The following is a 23,927-nucleotide window of genomic DNA, read 5'->3' as shown; positions in this document are numbered from 1 at the left end:
ACCCCTGCAATGTCAGGAAGTTTCCAGGTTGCCTTCCTAATCCTCCTGACCGCAGAGAACTGCCCTGGTGCATGTTTACAGCCTTCTGAAAAGGGGTCTAGCATTCATAAGATCTCATCATGGCTTCTGATCCCCAGAATCAGTTTCTGAGCCACCACTGAGACATTGAGAAAGAGAAGAGCCAGGAAGTGACTGGCCTGGTTTAACACTGAATTTCCACCACTGGACCAGCCGAGAAAGATGCCCCCTGGCCAGGCTTACGCGGCTTAGAATCCGTTTGCAACAGAGGTCGGCCCCTTCCCGCCCTGGCACTCACCCTCACTAGATGGGGCGATGGCGCTGTCATCCCACTCCAGGGTGGTGGAGGTGACAGAGTTGAAGGAGTTGAGGGAGAGGCTGTCTGAGCCGTGGACCGAGCTGGGGAGGCGGTCTTCAAAGTCCAGCAGGTACTGGGGCTTGTAGTAGTCGGGCATGTAGGGGGCCAGGTCTAAATAGGGGGCATCCTGAGGAGAGAGGGGAAGAGGCAGGTTGGAGTGCTAGCAGGCCACAGTGGGCCTGAATACATGGCCTTCCTTGGACCTGCCTTCACACTCTCCCAGGCTGGTTTTTCTTTGGAAATCAATGTGCTTAAGGTACTAAACCCAGAAATAAACTGCTTAGAGGAGGACTGTGAATGGCTGTGACCCATATGGCTGAGGGCTCGGGGCCCAGGGATGACAGTGCCCGCTGGACCTCCTGCCCCTCTGTAACTCCTTGTACTCATTCTCTCCAGTTTCTACTACTTTTTAGGTCTGTGCTATTGGAGTCTGGGTCTAGGCTGGTGGCCCGATTAGGAGGGGGCAGTTTCTTGCATCTTGATGAGGCTGCAGAGGTGCCTCTGAAGCTCCTGGGCTGCACTGCACTGACTCTAGTGTGTGACCGTGACCGTGACTGTGACCAGGAGGGAGGCTGGGAAGCAGGAAGCTGAGAGGCTTCCAGGATCACAGGAGGCACAAGGACGAATCTGCCTCGACTTTCTCAAAGATTCATGTTCTGAACATGAAGGAGTATTAAGTGCTAAAATACTCTAGGTGATGTGGTTTTTCTCCAAGTTGGGACAGAGAGACAGGAAGGAGCCACCCAAACCAGGAATTCTGGCCAAGAGAGTCACCTCAATTCCCTTGGGCAGACCCTGAGCTGTTCCCTCACCTGAACAAACAGGACGATGCTCAGACTCAGCCTCACCCATCAGGCTCCCTGGGCGGGACCTCGCCCACCCTGGCCACCCCTCTGCCCCCATGAGCAGTGAGAGCCGGGATGTCTCACCAGGTCCAGGTCAAACCGAATGAACTCTAGCCCAGATACCAAGGTCAGGAAGAGGGTCAGGTGGTCATGGCTGCAGACCAGGGCGTTCCTGCGGGGCATGAGATGGGGTCACTCATGGTGGCTCTGGGTCTGGTTCCCAGCATGGCCCTGCCTCCCCAACAAGCCAGCTGTGTTGAAGTTTGACGTGTGACATCCTCCCTCCATCCCCAGGCTTGATGTGGCCTCTGCCTGGCCCCTTCCAGCACTCTTGCCTGGGTCTGGAGCCACAGGCACTTTACTGCCTGTGTCTTCAGATATGGGGCCTGTGGCAGCTCTCGGCAGCTGCTCTAAACACTTCCCGCAGCAATGCCAGCAAAGGCTGAGTGTTCTGGTCAGGTCTGAGGCCTGGCTGGAGGGTCAGAAAAAGGCTGATCAGGCACCAAACCACTCATGGAGCACAGCTGGAACCTGGACTCCTGGCCAGAGCCATCACAGGCAAGCTCTATTGTCTTTCAGGCCATCACTGGTGTGTCTTCAGGCTGCCCAGTCAGGCTAGGCCCCTGGCGGGGGGAGGTTGGCATAGTGTGGTATGTGCATGGATAAGACGTTGGGACGAGGCTCAGGGGCACACAAGAGCTGCGTGCGTGAGACCCAGCGTCCGAACACTCACTTGACATAGTACTTGTGTAGGAGACCCAGGTTCTCCTGGAACAGCCGCAGGTAGCTCTCCAGGGAGTTCTCGTTGAGGGCCAGGTAGAGCCAGGCCCGGCCTGCAAATGAAGGGCAGGAGTAAGTGGGAGGAAGGTCCAGCAGGTGCCAGCTTTCCTTGGCCTGGAAAGGAGGGGAGGGAGGAGGAGTGGCCAAGGGGAGCAAGCACCCCAACAGCCTTCTCTCTTGTGGGACTGCCACACCCTGAAATCTTGACCTTCCCCATCAGACTCGAGTCTATAATGACCAGGAAACTCGGATTGACAGGGCAGACTGCAAACCCCAGATGGGTTGAGAAATGCAAGGATGCTGCACTGACCCTGTAGCTGACACTGATCATAGCTCAGGGAGAGAGGCGAGACCCCTTACTCATGTTCGGGCTGGGATTCAGAAGGAGCCCAGCTCTCTTCAGCGTCTTCCCCACAGCCACGAGGCTGCAGCCAGATGTCATGTGCTGGGGAGAAGCGAGGCCTTGGGGAGAGCGCTGGCCTTTTAACAGCCCTCCGCCACTGGACACCACGAGGCACTTGGCCTCCCAGGTTGACCTGAGTCCCAGGCTGCCCGCAGGGAGGGTGGAGCTTCCCCGAGTCAGTCTGCTCTACTCACTGCGCCCCAGGTTGGTGGCCACGTGCTGCAGCACCTCGATGTGCTTGACGGCCTCTCTCCGGGTGAAGTGAACCACGAGCACCCAGTAGCCAGATGAGAGGTCCTGCAGCCTGAGAAAGTAGGACAGGAGCTGCTGTGACCTGGATGGGGCCACCCTGGGACGCTGTGGTCGGCGGGCCCACCAGCCTCTGTGTCAGCAGGAAGTGCAAGGCTGAGAGCTGGGATTCCCAGGGCACCCACAGGCTTCCTCCTCCTCCTCCACCAGCAGGCCTTCATGCCATCATTTCATCTGTGGCTAATCCCTTCCCCCATCATTCATGCCTGCTCAGAGACGGATTACTGGGACAACCTTAGACAGTCTGCAGCCCCCTTGAGTGAGACCAATCTCTTTCTGCCAGGAAAGAAGAAATAAAGGGCAGACAAGGCTAGGGACTTCCCTCTGGAGGCTGCTCATGGCCTTGGTCCTGCCCTGTCCAGCCGCATAGTCCTCTCCAGAAACTGCTGTCCCCTTACCCGTAGAGCAGAGCGTGGTCCAGGTGCTCACACAGACGCTGCAGGACTTTGTCGTGGTTGCGGATGGCAGGGGTCTCATCTTCACAGGCAGCAAAATAGCTCTGCAACTGAAAGGAAAAACAAAATCCCCCCAGATGAGAAATGGACAAAGAGGAGGGCCACAGAAGGTCTGGAATCAAGAAGGTAACTAAAGGAACTTCCCTGGTGGTTCAGTGGTTAAGAATCCCCTGCCTTCCAATGCAGGGGATGCAGGTTCAATCCCTGGTCGGGAAACTAAGATCCCATGTGCCACAATGCAACTAAGCCTGCTCACCACAAAGAAGACCCCACATGCCACAATGAAGACCCAATGCAGGCAAATAAAGAAATGAAACTTAAAAGAAAAAAGAAAGTAGCTAAGAACATCAGTTAAAGGATGTATCCACGATGACCAACAGAATCAACCTCGAGCTGCCTGCACCAGCTGCTTTTCCTGAACCACAGGTGTCAGCGGGCACAGGAGGGATGCCCAGTCCCCAAGAGGCGCCCTGTGTGCTTGTCACATGACAGCTTGATGCTGGTGAGGAAGTCATGGTCGACATGTGGGTCTCAGGTGGTACCACGCTTCCAGCCTGGGGCCATCAAGCCATGTAACTCTAGGAGCGCCACCTACAGTATTGTGTATACAAATGAACACACAGTGCCCAGTAAATCCCCCCGCTCCACCCCGGAGTCAGCCACAGGGAGGCCTGCCTGAAGCTGCCCCTCTGCACAAACCAAGGGCTGAGAGACGTGGGCACCTGCTCTGACAGCCTTCTTGTCAGAGGCTGACATGGGACACTGGGTTTACCTGAGGAAGCTGGCTGGATATGGATCCAGGTACCCGCCAGGCCCAGGTTGAGCCCTATACCAAGAATTACACCATTCCCAGGCTGGACTGAAAAAAGATTTGGGGGCTTTCCTGGTGGTCTAGTAGTTAAGAATTCACCTGCCAGTGCAGGGGATGTGGGTTCAATCCTTGGTCTGGGAAGATCCCACATGCCACAGAGCAACTAAAGCCCATGCTCCACAACAAGAGAAGCCACTTCAATGAGAAGCTCACATACCACAACAAAGAGTAGCCCCCGCTTACGGCAACTAGAGAAAGTCTGTGCACAGCAACAAAGACCCAGTGCAACCAAAACTAAATAAATAAATCTAAAAAAAAAAAAGAAATAACCTAATATTATGCATGCAGAGTACATCATGTGAAATGTCAGGCTGGATGAATCATAAGCTGGAAACAATACTGCTGGGAGAAATATCAATAACCTCAGATAAGCAGATGATACCACCCTAATGGCAGAAACCGAAGAGGAACTAAAGAGCCTCTTGATGAAGGTGAAAGAGGATATTGAAAAAGCTGGTTTAAGACAACATTCAGAAAACTAAGATCTTGGCATCTGGTCCCATTACTTCATGGCAAATAGATGGGGAAAAAATGGAAGCAGTGACAGTTTATTTTCTTGGGCTCCAAAACTGCGGATGGTGATGCAGCCATGAAATGAAAAGATGCTTGCTTGTTGGAAGAAAAGCTATGACAAACCTAGACAGAGTATTACAAAGCAGAGACATCACTTTGCCATCAAAGGTCTGTATAATCAAAGCTATGGTTTTTCTAGTAGTCATGTACGGATGTGAGAGTTGGACCATAAAGAAAGCTGAGTGTCAAAGAATTGATGCTTTAGAACTGTGATGCTGGAAAAGACTCTTGAGAGTCCCTTCGACAGCAAGGAGATCAAACCAGTCAATCCTAAAGGAAATCAACCCTGAATATTCATTGAAAGGGCTGATGCTGAAGCTGAAGCTCCAACCCTTTGGCCACCTGATGCAAAGAGCTGGCTCATTGGAAAAGACCCTGATGCTGGGAAAGATTGAAGGGAGGAGGAGAAGGGCATGACAGAGGATGAGATGGTTGGATGGCATCACTGACTCAATGGACGTGAGTTTGAGCAAACTTGGGGAGATAGTGATGACAGGGAAGCCTGGCGTGCTGCAATCCATGGGGTCTCATGGAGTTGGACATGACTCAGTGACTGAACAGCAACCAACCTCATATTAAAAATAGAGAGATTTGACCAGTAGGTGAGATGAGCTGCAGCATGGAGTAACCTCAGCAGACTGATGGAGGCAAGGGCCACTCACTCAGCTCCAATAAGGACAAGAAAGCCCAGATCAGAACTGAGTTCTCCACAGCTGCCGTGAGGAGGAGGGCCTCTGTCAAGGAGCAAAGCTCTGGAAAGTCTTTCCCACTTCTCTCTGATCTACTGCTGCCCTTCTAAAGGCCAGAGTGGGGAAGGACACACAAAAAAGGATACTCAAAAAAGAACATCTCTGTACACTCATCTCAGGTTTAAGCTCCTGGCACTGGACGAATGTGCTCTCAAGTGTTTTCTGGAAGCAGTGGCAGAAACGGCCTCAGTAGGCAAGACGCATTGACCACACCAGCAAGCACGCGCTCTTGGCCAGGGGCCAACCATTCAGCCCCCACAACAAAAATAGCTTCTCTTCTCTGTGGCCCAGAGTAAACCCAGCGGCCCTGCTGGCCCCGAACAGGCCTCCGTCCTGCACGGTCTGCCCCTCCTCCCAAGGAGCAGAGGTTCCTACAACTAAAAGAAATAGCAAAGAGCCTCCAGAAACTGCAGTGGCTGAAGGTATGCTTGCATGGGTTCCCACCGAGAATCATGACATCAGGTCTAGCTTCTTTTTTTTTTTTTAAGTTTTTATTTTTTGGCCAGGCCATATGGCATGTGGGAGCTTAGTGCCCTGACCAGGGATCAAACCCCAGGCCCCCTGCATTGGAAGTGTGGAGTCCTAACCACTGAACCACCAGGGAAGTCCCCCCTTCCACTTTTTTTTTAAAATTTCAAAATCCAAGAAAATCTGGGATCAGAGATTCTTAGATGTAAGAACTGCAAGGATCTTTAGAGATCTAGTGCAACTCCTGTATTAAGGAAGGAAAACACAGGCTCATTCATTTGTTTGAATATAAAGGAGCCACACCCACCGTAACACTTGAAAAATATGGAAAAGTTTAAAATTTTACTTATTTATCTTTAAACAGAGAAAGTGACTAAAGTCAAAGAAGGTAAGTCCTTCACTATGATTTTCAGCTAAGTGAGGGAGCCATGGCTGAACTCAGACTCCTTTTTCAGGTCAAGATACCTTAAAACAAGATATATTCTAAAAGCATTATTTGCTCATCGTAAAGGTGTAAGCGACATGAAAGTGTGTGTTTGTGTGTGTGTGCATTGTTGTTTTTGTTGTCAAAGTCGCTCAGATGTGTCTGACTTTTTGTGACCCCATGGACTATATAGTCCATGGAATTCCCCAGGCCAGAATACTGGAGTGGGTAGCCTTTCCCTTCTCCAGGAGATCTTCCCAACCCAGGAATCAAACTCCGGTCTCCCGCATTGCAGGCGGATTCTTTACCAGCTGAGCCATAAGGGAAGCCCCACATATATGCATATAAATATATATATAAAGACCTCCTCTCCCTGCCCCCACTGCCAACAGCCTGTGTGCATGCCCTTCCAACTCTTTTCCTGCATACAAAGACTTGAAATAAAAGAGTGAAATGGGATCATGCTGTACTCATTGCGCTGAAACTTGCTTTCTCTTAATATATCAAATGTATACTTCCATATCATTACAGAGAGATCCACTCCATTCGTTTTTAACAGCCACAAGTGTATTCTAAAATATGCTGCACCATGCTTTAACCATTGTTAGATACAGCTATTGTCTTCACTTCTTTGATATTACACAGAATATTGCAGTGCACATCTGGGGATGCCTGGGTGGCTATTTTTGTATGGTAGAACAGAACAATATACAGAGTGGAACCACAGAGCTGAAGAACATGCATAACTACAATTTGGCTAGATCTTGCTATGCGCCCTTTTAAAATGTTGGACTAATTTACATTCCCATTATGCAGGCCAAAACTAGGGATAATTAGTCTAATTTCCGCCTGTCCAATGGGTGAAAAACAGTATCCAATTGTTTTAAATTGTATTTCTCTGATCACTAATGCAGTGGAACACCCTTATTCACTATTTGTATTTCTTTTTCTGTGAATTGCCTATTCACACCTCTGCCCAACCTTCTCCTGGTTGCTTGTCTTTTTTCTTATTGCTCTGTTGATACTCTCTGTTAGTTAAGGTTTTAATCCTGTGTGTTGCTATGTGGGGTGTTTTTGTATTTGTTCGTTTTTTGCTCAGTGTGAGTTGACCTTTCTTTTTGCTTTTGTTTTTCAATTGGCCTTTAAACCTTGCTTATGGTGCTTTTTTACCCATTGAGAAATTCTTTTTTTTTTTTTGAGAAATTCTTATTTTTTGTACAGTAAAATCTGTCCATTTTTTCCTTTATAATTTCCCATTTTCCCTAGTCTAATACTATAAAAAGTACCTTTATTCTTCTATAGTTTCAGGACTTTCTTAGTTTCTTTTTTAATGTTTAGATTTTTATGTATGGCATGAGGTAAGGATTCAGCTTTACTAATTTCTGGATGGATAACCCATTTTCCACATTTATTGGTAGTCCCTTACTGATTTGTGATTTAATAAGCCATTTTTCTAGACATCTTGCTATGGACAGAATTAGGCCACTCCATCCGCAACCATCCTTTTTCAGAAGTGTTTTGACTCTCCTGGCATATTTTTTTAGAATAACATTTCCCTATAATTACTTTCTGGATTTGGAAGCAAATTATACTCAGTCCAGAGACTATTTGGGGGGAAAATGGTGTTTTTGCAATACCAAGTCTTCCCAAAAGGAACATGAGATTTTTTTTTTTAATTTATTTTAATTAATTGATCTGGCCATACCAGGTCTTAGTTGTATCACGGGAACTCTTTTGGTTATGGCATGAGAGGTCTAGTTCCCTGATCAGGGATCAAACCGGGCCCCCTGCATTAGAAGTGTGGTGTCTTAGCCACTGGACCACCAGGGAAGTTCCTGGAATTTTTTTTGTTTTGTTTTCATTTACACAGGTCTTCTTTTATATCCTTCGGTAAGTTTTCCAACTTTATTTGGACAGGTCTTGTACATTTCAAGGGGGTGTTGCATACATATACATGGTAGGAAGAGTTAGGGAAAAGTCTGCAAATAGGAAACAGCTTCACAAAAGGTATAACAGAAAGAGTGTATAGCATGGTGGTGATGAGCTAGGGCTCTGGAGAGGAAACAGAGGTCCAAAGACTGGCTCTGCTACTATAAAGTAAGTACCTTTGGCAAATTACTTAACCCTCTAACCCTCACTTTTTCTCATCTGTAAAAGAGGTTAAAAACATTGTTTAGAGCTAAGCTGTCCAATACAGTAGCCACTAACTACATGTGACTATTTGAGTTTAATTAAATTGAAAATCAAACAAAAGTAAAAATACAGTTCTTTAGTTGTACTAGCCCCATTTCAAATGCTCAGTAACCACACATGGCTAGTGACTACTGTATTGGACAGTGCAGATGTAGAACATTCCTTTATTGCAGAAAGGTCTATTGGTTTAGGGGATCAAATGATATAAAGCATGAATAGGCTTAGCATGGACCTTGGTAAGCAAAAAATGCTCAATAAGCATTAGCCAAGATTATTAAGAATAATGAAACCACGGTGATATTTCATGTAGCATTATTTACAGTCGCCAAGTTACAGAAGCAACCTCAGTGTCCATCGACAGATGAATGGATAAAGAAGTGGTATATATACAATGGAATATTACTCAGCCACAAAACAAAACAAACAAACATAAGGAAACAGAGACTAATGGCTACAGAGAACAAACTGGTGATTCCTGGGGTGGGGGTGGGGGCAATGGGTGGGCAAAATAGGTGACAGGGATCGAGAGTTACAAACTTTCAGTTAAAAAGTAATTCATGGGTAGGGGACAGAGTCAATATTATAATAGTTTTGTACGGTGACAATGCGGTGATCATTTTATAGTGAATAAAAATACTGAATCACTATGTTGCACACCTGAAACAAATATAGTAAGTTAATTATACTCCAAATAAGTAAATGGAAGGAATATTCTTAGTTATACCAATGTTGCAGCACTTAGCCAAACATAAGTTCAGGGTCAAAGAAGACTCAGTAATGCTCTCTGCTCTCACGAACTAGTATTCATAGCTCACTAGCAGGTGGTTCCAAAGCCTATCCTTTAACCACTCTTTTACAGCAGGTTGACAAAACATTTCCATCATCTCAGGGGACAAGGGGATCTTCAATCAATGCGACAACCCAGCACAGTTCTTGAGAGGGAACAGGAAGGAGGATGGGGATGTCCCTGAGTCAGTGACGAAAGAATTTTAGGAACTCTGTCAACAGCTTGAGCTCATACCTTGGAAGCTGTTCAGAAAGTGCAACATCAAGGTGAACAACCGAGGTCTCCTCCCCCACCCCCACCCCTGCCCTGGCCACGGAGTGGCAGCTGCCAGGAGCTACTCATGGCACCAGGAAGGTCACAGGCTCTGAAAGTGGGAGGAGAGCAAATATTGAAGCCTCATTTGAGGGCCCCTGAGCAAGAGAATCAGTGAAATGGGGCTAATGAACACGATGCTGCCTGGATGCACCACTGCCGAATCGTATTCAAAATTACTCCTTAGACACAAAACCTGTTGGAGCAGCTACCACTGGCTATAACTAGAGCCATCTTTTTTTTTTTAATTATTTATTTGCTGCATCGGGTCTCAGTTGTGGCACATGGGGTCTTCACTGCATCTATGTGGAGTCTTTTGTTGTGGCACACAGACTCTAGTTGTGGCATGTGCGATCAATAGTTGCAGTGCACGGGCTTAGTTGCTCTGTGGCATGTGGGATCTTAGCTTCCCAAACAGGGATCAAACCCACGTCCCCCACGTTGCGAGGTGGATTCTCAACCACTGGACCACCAGGGAAGTCCCTAGAGCCCTCGCTTATGGAATGCTTGTTATGTGCACTGTGAAGGTGGCAGACAACTTGGATTTAAATGTGGGCTCTGCTACACATTCATTGTGTGACCTTGGGCAAGCAACTTTACCTCTCTAAACTGTTTCCTTTTCTCTCAGCTGTGTCGTGTGGCATGTGGGACTTAATTTCTTGACCAGGGATGGAACCCATGCCCTCTGCATTGGGAGCGAAGGGTCTTAAGCCTGGACTGCCAGGGAAGTCCCTAAACTCAGTTTCCTGATCTACAAAAACATCGGTTGTGTGAGGGTTCAGATAATACCTTAACTGTATTTATCAAAGTGCACAATGCCTTGAAAGCACTTAAATGTTAGCAGCTATGATGACATGCTTTACAAACACTACTTAACTTTACCATCACAACAACCCTATAAAGTAGGTCACAGAGCTAGTCAGTGGCAGAGGCAGATTTTAAATCCAAGCCTTTTCATCCAGCCTAGCTTTAAGATCCCCAAGCGAACGATGCATATAAAACACTGTATGCTGTTCTAGTATGTTGTAGGAGAACACGAGAAAGCGATATGCAGTCCCCTCCTTTCTTTAAGTCACAAGAAGTAAAAAGCCCACGGTGCACATGAGTGCAGTGTCTTCTGCAGCTCTGCTTTTTGGAAGATGGAGGGAGGAGAAAAGGCTGCTGTGGCTCCTTTAAGAAGAAAGCCCACATACTCTCGCCATCCTTTTGCTCCACATGGGCATCTTCCAAAGTAGTGAGGAAGTGGATGGTCTGGTTAAACAAGCCAGAGCTGCTCCAGGAGGAGCCTTCCCCACTTCTGGGAAGAAATTCATCCCGCCGATCAGACTGCGAGTACATTTATGCCCATGAAAATTGGGAGAAAAGGCCAAAACTTTCAGAATCAGTAGGAGTCCAGAGCAGAGGTCAACAAGCTTGCCTATTTTTGCAAATAAAGTTTTATTAAAATGGCCACACCCATTTGTTTTGCATTATCTACAGCTGCTTTGGTGCTATGAGGGCCTAACTAAGTGGATGCGACAGGGGCTGTATGGCCCGCAGAACCTAAAATATTTACTATTTGGACCTTTACAGAAAAAGTCTCCCGACCTCTGGTCTAGAGCCTCAAGCAGAGGTGACAAGGAATGCACATCTGTCACAAACTGGGTCAGGAGATGTCTCTTGCCCAATGTTCAGTTTAGCAGTAGCCAGAAGGGGAGGCTTGAGCCTTGAAGATTCAAATGTTTCAACTAAGATTTACTGAGCACCCGCCATGTATATACCAGACGCTACTCTTTTTTTGGCTGTGTCATGTGGCTTGTGGGATCTTAGTTCCCCAACCAGGGGTTGAACCTGGGCCCTCAGAGGTGAGAGTTTGCAGTCTTAACCACTGGACCTCCAGGTAATTTCCATCAAATGCTATTCTTATACAGAAGTCCTTGCCCTTGTATAATGTAAATCATATGCAAATATATAATATAGTGCCAAGAATGAATAATGCCATAAGAAACAAAGCAGGGATTAGGAGTCTGCTATAAATATGGGATCTCACTGAGGAAATGACAACAGAGGTAACTAGGGGAAGAGTGCTCTAGTTAGAAGAACAGCAGGTGCAAAGGTCCTGAGGCAGGGGCAACAGTAAAGAAACTGGTATGGCAAGGATGTGAGAGATAATGAGATTAGAGAACAGCCAAGGGCCACAGCACATGTAGCCATACAGGCTGCTGTAAAAGAATTTGCATTTCATTCTTAGTTTGATGGGAAGTTATTGAAAACAGGGAAATGTTAACAACATAATTCAATATACAAAGCTGCTCTAGCATCTATATGGTGTCTATATAAACTGTGGAAGGCCACGGTGGAGGCAGACAGACTGGCTGAGAGGCTATCCCAGTGGATAAGCTGGGAGCTGGCTGTAGTGGTGGACATGATAAACGGTTGGATTTAACATCTATTCTGCAGGTGGTGCCCCGGGGACTTACTGATAGATTAGATGTAGGGTAGGAGAGAAAGGAAGAGGCTAAGGATGATTCTAAGGTTTTTGGTCTGAGTAACTCAATGGCAGTGCCATTTCCAGATCGGAAATGGCCACAGTACATTGGCCACAGTAAGTCCCAAACATCCATGTGTTGGGGGGGCGGGCGGTATTCTTTGGACACATATTAAGAATCTGCCTTGCAATGCAAGGAACACAGGTTTGATCCCTGCTCCAGCAAGATCCCACATGCTGAGGGGTAACTAAGTCTGTGCAACTACTCACAACCACTGAGCCTGTATTCTAGAGCCTGCGAGCTGCAGCTACTGAAGCTTGCACGCCCCAGAGCCTGTGCCACCGCAACAGGAAGCCTGCACATTGTGACTAGAGAGTAGTCCTCGCTTGCCCCAACTGGAGAGACCTCGCATGCAGCAATGAAGACCCAGCACAACCAAAAATGAAATCAATTAATTAATTAATAAAATAAAAAGATACCTATCAGGTATCTAAGCAGAGATGTCAAGGAGACAGTTGTATAAGTGGGTCTGGAGTTCAGAAAGAGGTCATCGCCATCAGTCTGGATGGTATTTAAAGCTGTGGAATTGGATGAGATCATCTTGGGAATGAAGAAAGAGGAGCATCTGAGCATGGAGCCAGGGCACTCCAACGTCGGACCGGGGGCCCTCCCGCAGTCTGCACAACAGGGTCACGTGGGGAACTGGAGGAAAAGAACAAGGCAAAGGCGCCCCCCACCCAGATCAACCAGAGCAGAAACTCTGGGGGCGGGGCCCAGGAGCCAGCAATTCTTTTTAATACTCCCCAGACAATCCTAACGCCCAGCCAGGGTGGAGGATCACTGCTTTAGACTGCGAAGGCACAGCCAGGGTGGAGGATCACTGCTTTAGACTGCGAAGGCACAGCCAGCGAGGCAGGTGGGAAGTCTGGACAGTGTGTACTCCAGAAGCCGAGTGAAGACAATTTGCAAAGGGAGGGAGTGATCAGTCCATCAGGTCATGTTCCCACATAAAGGGAGGGACGCGAACCTTGATGAAAAGCAACAGGGGTGAAGAGGTAGGGACAAAAGCCTGGGAGGGGTCCGCCAGGGAGAGTCAGAGCTTTTTTGGATCCTGTTTCAAGCAAATGAGGTATTTGTAAACTGATATTGATGGGGCAATTGGACCTTGAAAACAGGATGTATGATGACATGGAGGAAAAACTAAAGAGAGAAAAGAAGAGGAAGAAGAAGGAAGCAAAAAGAGGAGACAGCAATACAGAAAACTCTGTTGACCAGCTTTGCCAACAGGATGGCCGGAAAATGGGGGTGGAGTAAAGGAGCCAAGTCCTTGAACAGGAAAGATGGGGTGGGATCCACAGCCCAGGGGAGGGGTGGCCACAGATGGGAGTCCAGGTGGGCTGGTGAGCTTGATGGTGGGAGGAGGAAAAAATTCTCATGAGAAGAAAATTTATAAAAATAAGCAAGGAAAAAAAAAATAAATAAATAAGCAAGGTCCCCTGAGAATGAAGAGAGAAACAGTAAGATTTAAAAGTAACTGTTTTGTTTTTAAAGCCATGGTTTCTTGAGAGTCCTTGAACTTAGGCCTCATCTCTAACTCCTGCTCCCAGACCACACCCGGACTGGCTAGGCTGCTCTGGGTCCTGCTGGCGTGCTCAGGCACCCAGGCCGCGAAGAGTTAGGCTGAGCCCACCCCGGACCCTCACGGCTGGGAAGCTGGTGCTCCCTGCTGAGCACTCTGGGACGACAGGCAATCACGAGATGTGGCCAAGGGGATGTGGGGGTGGTACACTCCTGCAAGCCAAGAAATGCCTGACTCAGAGCATTTTAATTAGGGTCAGTCCCACTCTCTGCTCCGAGCTGACACAGCCAGACCCTCTCGGCCTTGCCTCTCTCATAGATGCGTAGCCATGAAATGATTTTTAGTTTTACGGTTGGTATCAAGAAATCCTTCCAGAATTGGTCCCTGATAGCTAACTTAAGGGCAGCTCTGACAGGTTAAAAACAGCCAGAAGAAAATGAGCCGGTTACAGGTATCCTCCTGTCTTTCTCCCTGGTCAGTCAAGACCAAAGAGGCTGTTGTGCTGCCCAGCAAACAGACAGGGAATCTGGAATTTCGCTCAGCTGGCTACTCACAGGCTGTACGGGGTGGAGGGGGTAGGGGGACATGGGGGAATTCCATTCCTCTATTTCAGAGCAGGATAAAACCCCTGCCCCAATAAAGACAGGAGAGTCTGCGAGGCTGGAGAGACCCAGGGCTGACAACATGCTCACATGAACCGCCCAACCACCTCAGGGCTCCATCCTCGCTCAGCACACACAGACCTCAAACGAAGGAGTCCCTCCTGCTGCCCAGGGAGGAGGTCGCCAGGAAACAGCTGCCACGCTAGTGGCTCCATGGAGACCAGATGTATTTAGATGACAGAGTGTTTAGAGTAGCCTCCCCAGTCCAGGTCTAGGAAGTAGAAATCCAAAAGCAGAAGAGAACCCAATAGAAGGGAGGGTGGGCAGCCACCTGACCTCAGATCACCTTTTACCTATTAAGCCGATGGTGACCCTAGTCACACGAGCTCAACCCAGACTCAGAGCCACCATGAGCTACAGGACCTCCTGGGACACCTCATCTCTGGGGCTGCCTCTCAAGGGTTGCAGGTGCGCTGAGGGTGACGGACGAGGCCTGCGGGGAGTGAGAGGCCTCTGCCTGCCTTGCCTTTGGGATTCTAGCCACCGAGGGTCTCCTGCTGGGTCAAATCATGCCTGTGGCCCTTGGGAACACTTGCTCTTCTTTCCAAGGCAGACACTCCGAGGACAGGCAGACATCAGGCCGTGTGATACCATCTATTACCTTTGAGGTCAGAATGGCCCCATATCTTGATGCCTGGACATCCCCAGGGAGAGGGACCCTAGGAGGGCTCATCCTTGGCAGAGACGGCAGGAGAAGTGTTGGTGTGGCTGCCCACCCTGATTCTGCACCAACAGTTTGCACTGGCTTCAGATACTGCCTCTCATGGATCTGAAGAGACGGCCAGGGCTTATCACCCACCTTCTCAAAAATAAATAGAAAGAAACAAATAAATAAGGCAGGCAGGCTAGAGTCTTCCAAGTCTTAGCAAAGCTTCTTAAGAACAATAATGCCTGCTTTACATGATCCAAGGAATGAGAGGCTATTGCCAACAGCATTTCTGGAAAGACGCTCTACTGGAATTGAAGACAAGCCTGGGTGCAGGCCAGGATGAAGAAGTTTGGAATCTAAGGGCGGAAGAGACCTTAGAAGCCACCTGGCTGCTGCCAGCTCCCACTCCCATCGTAGAGGGATGCGGTAGCTCCCATGGCAGCGGTACCAGGATGGAGCAGAATCGTGTGTGCAGTGTGTTCTTTCAGGCTGCTGGCTGACTTCCAGGTCTCTGGTGTTTGCCCAGGGACCTCTTGCGGGGAGGGGGCCTCATGGCATCTTCCTCTCCTGGAGTCTCGCATTCAGGGGGGTGTGGGGGGATTTACAGTGAGCAAGAAAGAGGGTCTCCGTGATGGAACTTTACTGAATAAGCTGAAAATCAGAGAAATAACCACTTAGGCAGAACCCTCATCTCCCGGGCAGGGAGGCTGGGGTCCAGAGAGGTAAGGACACGCCCTGACCTCCTGGCTTTGCCTAGCGGTCCTCCTGCTTCACTGCAGCGTCCTGGTCGGGTGTGCTCGGACGCCACAGAGGGAGCTATTACTGGAGCCCCTTCTGCTCCCATTGCCCCCGGGATAAAGCAAAGGTCGGGGCACCTGCTGCCACCAACTGGAAAGTGCTCATCCCAGTATCTTACTGAGGAGGGCAGAGCAGGAGGCATTCGGCCACTCCCAGGGCTCTGTGGAATGGGAGCTGGGAGCTGGGGGGATAATGTCGGGAATGTCCCAGCTGCTTCCTTCCTAGACAACATGAGAATAATGTCAATAGAGGCCAATGCCCACTGGTGTCCACTGCTCCACCAATCCTGGGCAACCTCAATGATTCTAACTCATTGTCCTCATTTAATCCCTCACCTGAGATCCCACCCTACCTTAGCCTGAAAATAGCTCATTTCCAAATGACAATTAATTATAGTAGACTGTTAACCCAGACATCACTCCCACACAAGAACCAATCAGAAAGCCTGAGATTCAGAAATGACTGGCCTGGTTTCTCAGTGGCCATGAAAAACCCGGTCCTGCAGCCAACGGTCTTTCCTGGGAAAGGCTTGTGCCCAGGCTGGTGGCATCGTGGGACTGACTGGCACCCCCCACTGGTAGGGCTACATAAAGGGTGTGCTGTTTGTTTACCATGGGCCGGCATTGTTCCTGAAGCAAGTTGGGTGAAATCAATGCTTCTTAACCATTCATTTACCACTAAATATACCTAATTATACAGTTTTCTTTACCACCTCCCAAATCACTGCTTATTAGCCCCTCTGCCAGAGTTGGCAGGCTCTCTGCTTTACTGGCAGCTCTGTTCAAAGACATGCAGGGGAAAAGCTGAATAAAAGCAGGTAGTTGGGGAGCTTCCTTGGTGGTCCAGTGGTAAAGAATCTGCCTGCCACACAGGTTCGATTCCTGATCGGGGAAGAGCCCACATGCTGCAGAGCAACAAAGCCCATGCAACACAACTGCTACAGCCGCTCGCCGAGAGCCCGTGCTCCACAGGGAAGCCGCCACAGTGAGAAGCCCAAGCTCTGCAACGAGGGAAAAGCCTGTGCGGCAGTGAAGACCCAGTACAGCCAAAAATAAATAATGAATAAAATTATTAAAAAAAAAAATAAATAAAAGCAGGTACTTGGGAATTTCCTGGTGGACCAGTGGTTGGGACTCTGTGCCCCCACTGCAGGGGGGCTGGGTTTGATCTCTGGTTGGGGAACTAGGATCCCACAAGCCACACAGCATGGCCAAAAACCCCCACAAAAACCAGGTATTTGAATTATCCATGGATTTCATTTTTTGTACTTTCTCTGGGGTGTTAAGGGCTTCCTTGGTAGCTCAGATGGTAAAGAATCCACCTGCAATGTGGGAGACCTGGGTTCAATCCCTGGGTTGGGAAGATCCCCTGGAGAAGGGAATGGCTACCCACTCCAGTATTCTGGCCTGGAGAATTCCATGGACTGCATAGTCCATGAGGTGGCAAAGAGTCGGACATAACTGAGCGACTTTCACTTTTGGGATGTTAAAGCTGAGCGCTAAAGAATTGATGCTTTTGAACTGTGGTGTTGGAGAAGACTCTTGAGAGTCCCTTGGACTGCAAGGAGATCAAACCAGTCCATCCTAAAGGAAATCAATCCTAAATATTGGAAGGACTGATGCTGAAGCTGAAGCTCCAATACTTTGGCCACCTGATACGAAGAGCTGACTCATTGGAAACGACCCTGATGCTGGGAAAGATTGAAGGCAGGAGGGAAAGGGGACGACAGAGGATGAAATGGTTGGATGGCATCTCCGACTCGACGGACATGAGTTTGAGCAAGCTCCGGGAGCTGGTGATGGACAGGGAAGCCTGGCGTGCTGCAGTCCATGGGGTCGCAAAGAGCCGGACACGACAGAGTGACTGAACTGAACTGAGGTCTTGGAACAATGACAGCAGTTGGGAACTGGCCTAGTTGGGCACAGATCTCTTGGGTAATTTGACAGAATACGTCTCCTGAAGCAGTTAAAGGCTCCTCCATGCTGGCAAGGGAGTGTCCCAGGGTACCCTGCGTGTTCTGCCTCTGAACTCAGCACAGGGTTGACCCCGATAGAAGGGCTAAGGCCCCTCTTCAGAGTGGAGAGGAAGATGTAAGAGGCCCTCCCAAGAGGTCCCTGGGCAAACACCAGAGACCTGGAAGCCAACCAGGGGCCTGAAAGGACGCATGGCATGCAGGACTCTCCACTATCCATGTGCTGCTGCGCTGGAGGCAGCAGCTGGTGGAGACCCTGCTGTTTTCTGAGCGCTCACATTCAGGGTTGTGTGTGGCACCGGTGGGAGGAGGAAGGGAGTTTTTCAAAGTCTTGTTTTCAAAGCCTGGGGGCCTTCGCTGGCTCTGGGTTCATCTTTCACTTCCCCTTTCCCCTGCTGTACCTGCAACGTGACCTCAGCAGTACTTCCCCCACCCAGACTGCCAGATTGTTGCTGAGGAAAATGGCCATCAAGTCACCATCTAAACCACGACTTAGGTTGGGAGGACATTCCTGCCTCCTCCCAAGGTCTGTGTGATACAGTCAGAGACTTTATTTATTATTATTAAAAAAAATAATTTTAGTTATTTGTTTATGGCTGTGCTGGGTCTTCACTGCTGTGTGTAGGCTTTCTCTACTTGTGGCACACGGGCTTCTCACTGTTGTGGCGTCTCTTGCTCTAGGGCGCTGGGGCTTCAGCAGTTGCAGCACTCGGGCTCAGTAGTTGTGGCGCACGGGCTTAGTTGCCCTGCAGCATGTGGAATCTTCCAAGACCAGGGATCAAACTCATGTCCCCTACACTGGCAGGTGGATTTTTAACCACTGGACCACCAGGCAAGTCCAACAGTCAGAGACTTTAGAGGCTTAAAGTATAACTACAGGGTTGGAAGTGTGTTGAGAACTCCATGGATTACAAACCCATGATGGTTATTAAGGGATATCAAGGGGACTGAATGCATTAAGCGTAGGGATTCCTCTGCTCTGCTCACTCCCCTTCAGGACAGCAAGTCTAGACACTTCATACCTCAGCAGTCTGCAACCCCCCCAAAACAAACAACTTACAGTGATTTATTAGACTATAAGCATAAATATATAATCAGTTTTTATATTAAAAGATAAACACACACACACCCCAAAGGGTAGAAGTGTGAACAGAGGTTTGACTACTTTCAAAAATTACGTGCAGATTTCAAGTCTACATTAGTTTCCCCCTTGTTCTTACATATTACAGGATTTCTTAGAATCTTCTATTTCCAGCTCTCACGTACAGACACCCAAGGAGGAGGGCAGCCTGTAGGAAAGGAATACTTTCTTCCTTCTACATTTCTATAATGTTTGCCAATACTTAGAAGCAAAAGGAAAAGAAGATAAATTACAAATACTTAAGATGGGAGAATGTCCGTGGTGCAGGGCCAGATGCTTTGCTGAAAAGACAGAGACGCTCTCAGGACCCTGGGTGGTTGTAACAACCAACAGATCAATGACCTGACCTCTCAGCTCCAGCCAATGGACGCTCCCAGAAACTTTCCTTATTCTCCTGCTTCAAACTGAAGTTCTAGGACACACCACAAACAAGCCATGGTGAGGAGGAGGACAGGGCTGGAAAGAGACAGTCACCTTAGTTCAGACCCCAGGGAAGAGGGCTCTGGGCCCAGGGTCGCCCACTCCAACCTTGCACTGTGGTGTCCGGGCTCCATCAGCATTGAGGTAGCCCAGAAGAGCTTTTTATCTGTGGAGGAAAAGCCCTGTTTGCTCCCCCTAGGACATAAGGGAACCCCCAGCCTCAGGGGCACCACACTCTCCTTGCCACGGTGGCAAACTGTGATGCTGGAGATGAGCAGTGAAGACTTGAGCAGTGAGAATGACCCATCCAAGAGCCCCCGGGCACCTACAAACGCCAACTTTCTCTTCCCACAATGCTCACACCCCGAATATCAGCTCCTTTCTTTCCACATTGAAACGTCTTGCCCACTCTACCCTCACTCAATCTTAGTTTTTAGGCCTGACATTTCCATCAGCCATCAGCAGGCTTCCAGTTTTGCTGGGAATTTCTTTTCAGAATGGGCTCCAGCTAGATGAGTTTGAGGGGGACCCACAGGAACGGCCACTGCTCCATCCTACACTCGGGGTGTCCACTGACTACAGAGACGGCTGGGGACTGCCCTGACTAACGGGTGCCGCTGCTGCCAGATGGAGACCTGTTTCTGTCTGGCCTCCAGTCATCACATGGGGCCTTTCAATGTGGACAAGCCCAGTGCTAGAGCCAAGGCACAGAGATGCGAGGGGGCGGCAAGGACCACAATGTCACCAGGCTTCACACAGAGCCCTAATGTCGTATAAAAGGAGAACCACGGTGAACTGAACAGTGGGCTCAGAAAGAGCAGTGACCACCTCTCCACTGGCGTCTCATGCTGGGCCTGGGGGGGGTCACCTGGGGAGTCGGGGTACACTTAAGTGGTTCCTGCTTGAGGGCTCTTGGGCCCCTCCCACTCTCTTCAGGGAGCCTCTGTGCTGTGAGAGAGGACAGGAGCCGAGAGACAGCTACCAGTGACCTCAGGACTCGGGCAGGGGACAGGGAGCCCTTAGCATTTCTGTTTATAAAATGTGTGTGTGGATATTTATTATTTTATTGAGTTCTTTGCCAGGGTGACTCAGGTCATTAGGGGTTTTCAGAATGCTTAAAATTTTCAAACTCTTACGGGTTTTTCCATGAAGCCAAGAGAACAAAACTATTGATTGAAACCGAATGGTCAGTGTAATCCCACACAGATCTAACTACCAGGCCCACTCTGGGAATGAGATGCTCGAGCTCATTTTTAATGCATTAGCAGATCTAACCTCTGCTGAAACTCCAATACTCTGGCTACCTCATGCGAAGAGTTGACTCATTGGAAAAGACCCTGATGCTGGGAGGGATTGGGGGCAGGAGGAGAAGAGGACGACAGAGGATGAGATGGCTGGATGGCATCACCGACTCGATGGACATGAGTTTGAGTAAACTCCGGGAGTCTGTGATGGACAGGGAGGCCTGGCATGCTGCGATTCATGGGGTCACAAAGAGTCGGACACGACTGAGTGACTGAACTGAACTGAACTGAACTGAACCTCTCTGGAGGAGTGGAAAACAGGAATGACACAAGCCTCACCACCGGAGCCAGCTGCATGGCTAGGCGAGGTTGAACAGCTGCAGCTCTAAGACCAGTATCTGCAGACCCCAACTGGGAGACCCCTGCTCTGCGCAGGGTGTGTGTCTGGCCAGAAATAGAAGGCCATTCAGAGCCCACCCCAGAGGGGCAATCCACCCAGAGTGAGGGTGCTGGGGACTTGGCCCGTCCTCTGCAGGAGAAGGCTGTCCCAGCCTGGGAATATTCTCTCAAAGAGGGGTTACTTCATTAAAATCCATTTATTCACCCTGTTTAAGGGGATCCAAATTGAAGCTGAGGAGGTAGAGAACTGGGGCCACTTACTTTTTATTTTATACACTTCTGAGGTATTTGTGTGTTTTTTAAAAAAACAACTACTCGTTTTCCTAGGCTAAGGTCTCACTCAACCATCCCAGTCAGTGTCCTTCCTGCAAGTCATGTTACCTCTTGAGGCAAGTCTTCCCTGACTGCCCCCCACCCCCCGACTCCCTCCAGCAGATCCATCCTGCTCACCAACTTATCCTGCCTGGCCTTCAAGCCACATCACAACCAGAAGGTCTTTGTATTGGTTTGTGTGTATGCACACTATGTTGGGTTTGACTCTTTGCAACCCCACGGACTGTAGCCTGCCAGGCACCTCTATCCATGAGATTTCCCCAGGCAAAAATACTGGAGTGGGTTGCCATTTCCTTCTCCAGGGCATCTTCCCGACCCAGGGATCAAAACTACATCTCTTGCGTCTCCTGCATTGGCAGGCAGATTCTTTACCAGCTGAGCCACGGGGGAAGCCCTTGAATTGCTTTGTCTGCTAATATATCCCTCTCCCCTTCTACTGGAATATCCACTCCACAGATCTTGTCTGCCATGCTCGCTTCTACCCTTTTAGGGCTGAGGGCACTCAGGACAGAAGGTGATCGGCAAAAGTTTTCGAAAGTCAGGATTACATGGACATATGGTAGTATTTACGGGAGTGACTGCATTGGTTCCACAAACCTGGCATGGTGCAAAAATCCAGTGACAATACAGATTTCATTAACTATATGGAACCAGCCATCATACCAATTTCTCTGAACATGATCCCCAGCCTACCCTAGGGAGGATATTTTTGTGCACAAATAGTAGCTCTGCGCCAAAACCAGCCTGCAACCTGTATACGCAAAAAAGGTTTAGGGGAACACAGCCACACCCATATATGTATGGATTGTCTGTGGTTGTTTTTGAGTTGCAAGGGCAGAACTGAAGAGTTTCAACAAAGACCACATGGGCTGAAAATACACCATCTGGCCTTTGAGGAAAAAGTCTGACAAACAGTGAGCGTGAAGAAACAGAAATGTAGTGTAAGACTGAAAACTACCCCAGAGAAAACGGCAGAGTTCACACAGACACTTGCCAATGCTACTGGTAGCTAATATCTTATTCAGGCCTTGTTATGTGCAAGATACTGTGTTCTGAGATATTGTGCTATGAGTGTATCATCTCCTGTAATTTAATTCTCATTACAACTGTGAGTGGGTTCTGATTGCTGAGGCTAAATGAGGTCCAGTAATTTGCCAGGGTCAACAGAGTCAGTGACAAATCTAATTCAAACCCCAAGCGAGGTCTGCGTGCTCTGAAACTTGCGCTTGGAGCCACCATGCTGGACAGCTTCCATGGAGAGCACTTTTCAGTCACAGTGAAGGGAACTCTCAGCACTCTTGAGACTGGCATGTCTCCTCATTGTCCTCAGAAGACCGCCTGGACGCCCCTGATGCCTTGGGATATTTTGTTGTTTTTGTTCAGTTGCTCAGTCGTGTCCAACTCTTTGTGACCCCATGAAGGGCAGCACACCAGGCCTCCCTGGCCTTCACTATCTCCTGGAGTTCGCTTACTGAGTTGCTGATGCCATCCAACAATCTCATCCTTGGGGACGTTAAATGCCCACTATTTTCTATCTTAAATGCCCACTTCTTCTCTGTCTTTGAATTCTACTGGCTTGTCAAGACTCCGTACAAGCTTGCCTTCTCTGAAGCTTCTCCTTGTCCTGGTGATTAATTCTTCACCTGGTTAAAATTCTTCCTCCAACCAATATATGAACAGTTGGAGGGTAAAGGCTGCCTTCGACAGCACAGAGCCTTTGCTCAGACTGCAAGCATACGTAACAGACATGCTCCTCAGAAACAAAACAAACTCCCATGAAAACTACAGCCTCCCCTCCCCTGGAGAAGATGCTGCTTAGTAGACCACACGCCAGTTCAAAATGCCAACACTGCCTTTGACTTGGATGTCTCTCTTCAGCTGTTAACAAATTGGCAACCACAAGCTTTATCATCTGCCCCTGAGACGTTTCATAAGGAACGTGCCTTTCATTGTTATCATTGTCGTTTACCTGTGCCAACTATTAAATTCTCCGGTTCTCTCCAACCCCCACAAATCCTGCCTTCATATCAGCTACTGTATCTCTTGTGTTACAGGGCATGTTCAGCATCACAAAATCTAGATGTGAGAATAGTCGAACTCAACAAGGCTCTTGAGAGTCCCTTGGACAGCAAGGAGATCAAACCAGTCAATCCTAAAGGAAATCAACCCTGAATATTCACTGGAAGGACTGATGCTGAAACTCCAATAACTTGGCCACCTCATACAAAGAGCTGACTCACTGGAAAAGACTCTGATACTGGGAAAGATTGAGGGCAGGAGGAGAAGGGGGCAACAGAGAATGAGATGGTTAGATGGCATCATCAACTCGATGGCCATGAGTTTGAAAAAACTCTGGAAGATAGTGAAGAATAGGGAAGCTTGGTGTACTGCAGTCCATGGTGTCTCAAAGAGTTGGAAACAACTGAGCGACTGAACAACAATGCTGCTTAGGGAGAGTGGTTGCACTTGGGGGCATCATTTCTGGGGTGATGGCTATAGTTGTTTCTTGTCATAGGTGCTGGATACATGGATATGCCCACTTTGTGAGAACCCATTCAACTGTATGTTTAGAAGTGTAGGTATATTCTATTTCAATAAAAAGTTCTCATATATCCTGTGTCAACATAGCTTACACACGTGGATCTTTTTTTTTTTTTTGCAGAAACCCACATCTCATTTTATTCATGAAACATCCTTAAAAAGGACGGGTCAGACCA

At 48.6% G+C, this 23,927-nt stretch overlaps 1 protein-coding gene across 5 annotated transcripts in view; it reads right to left on the bottom strand.

The window, feature by feature from the left end:
* Positions 1-23,927, bottom strand: part of PLEKHM2 (pleckstrin homology and RUN domain containing M2) — a 41,215-nt gene that overhangs the window by 14,030 nt on the left and 3,258 nt on the right. For 3 of the 5 annotated variants that reach the window (XM_043484992.1, XM_043484989.1, XM_043484988.1), the window contains exons 2-6: positions 3,112-3,218; positions 2,599-2,708; positions 1,955-2,054; positions 1,306-1,393; positions 317-503 (exon numbers count right to left, since the gene is read on the bottom strand). In XM_043484992.1, the coding sequence (XP_043340927.1) occupies positions 317-503; positions 1,306-1,393; positions 1,955-2,054; positions 2,599-2,708; positions 3,112-3,218 (592 nt within the window). The remainder of the gene's footprint in view (positions 1-316; positions 504-1,305; positions 1,394-1,954; positions 2,055-2,598; positions 2,709-3,111; positions 3,219-23,927) is intronic. The other 2 variants (XM_043484990.1, XM_043484991.1) reach the window with 2 other exon arrangements.

This window comes from Cervus canadensis, chromosome 13 (genome assembly GCF_019320065.1).
Source record: "Cervus canadensis isolate Bull #8, Minnesota chromosome 13, ASM1932006v1, whole genome shotgun sequence".
NCBI classification, from domain to species: Eukaryota; Metazoa; Chordata; class Mammalia; order Artiodactyla; family Cervidae; genus Cervus; species Cervus canadensis.
Note: the sequence above shows the minus strand (reverse complement) of the source record. Positions and strands in the feature narration are given on the sequence as shown.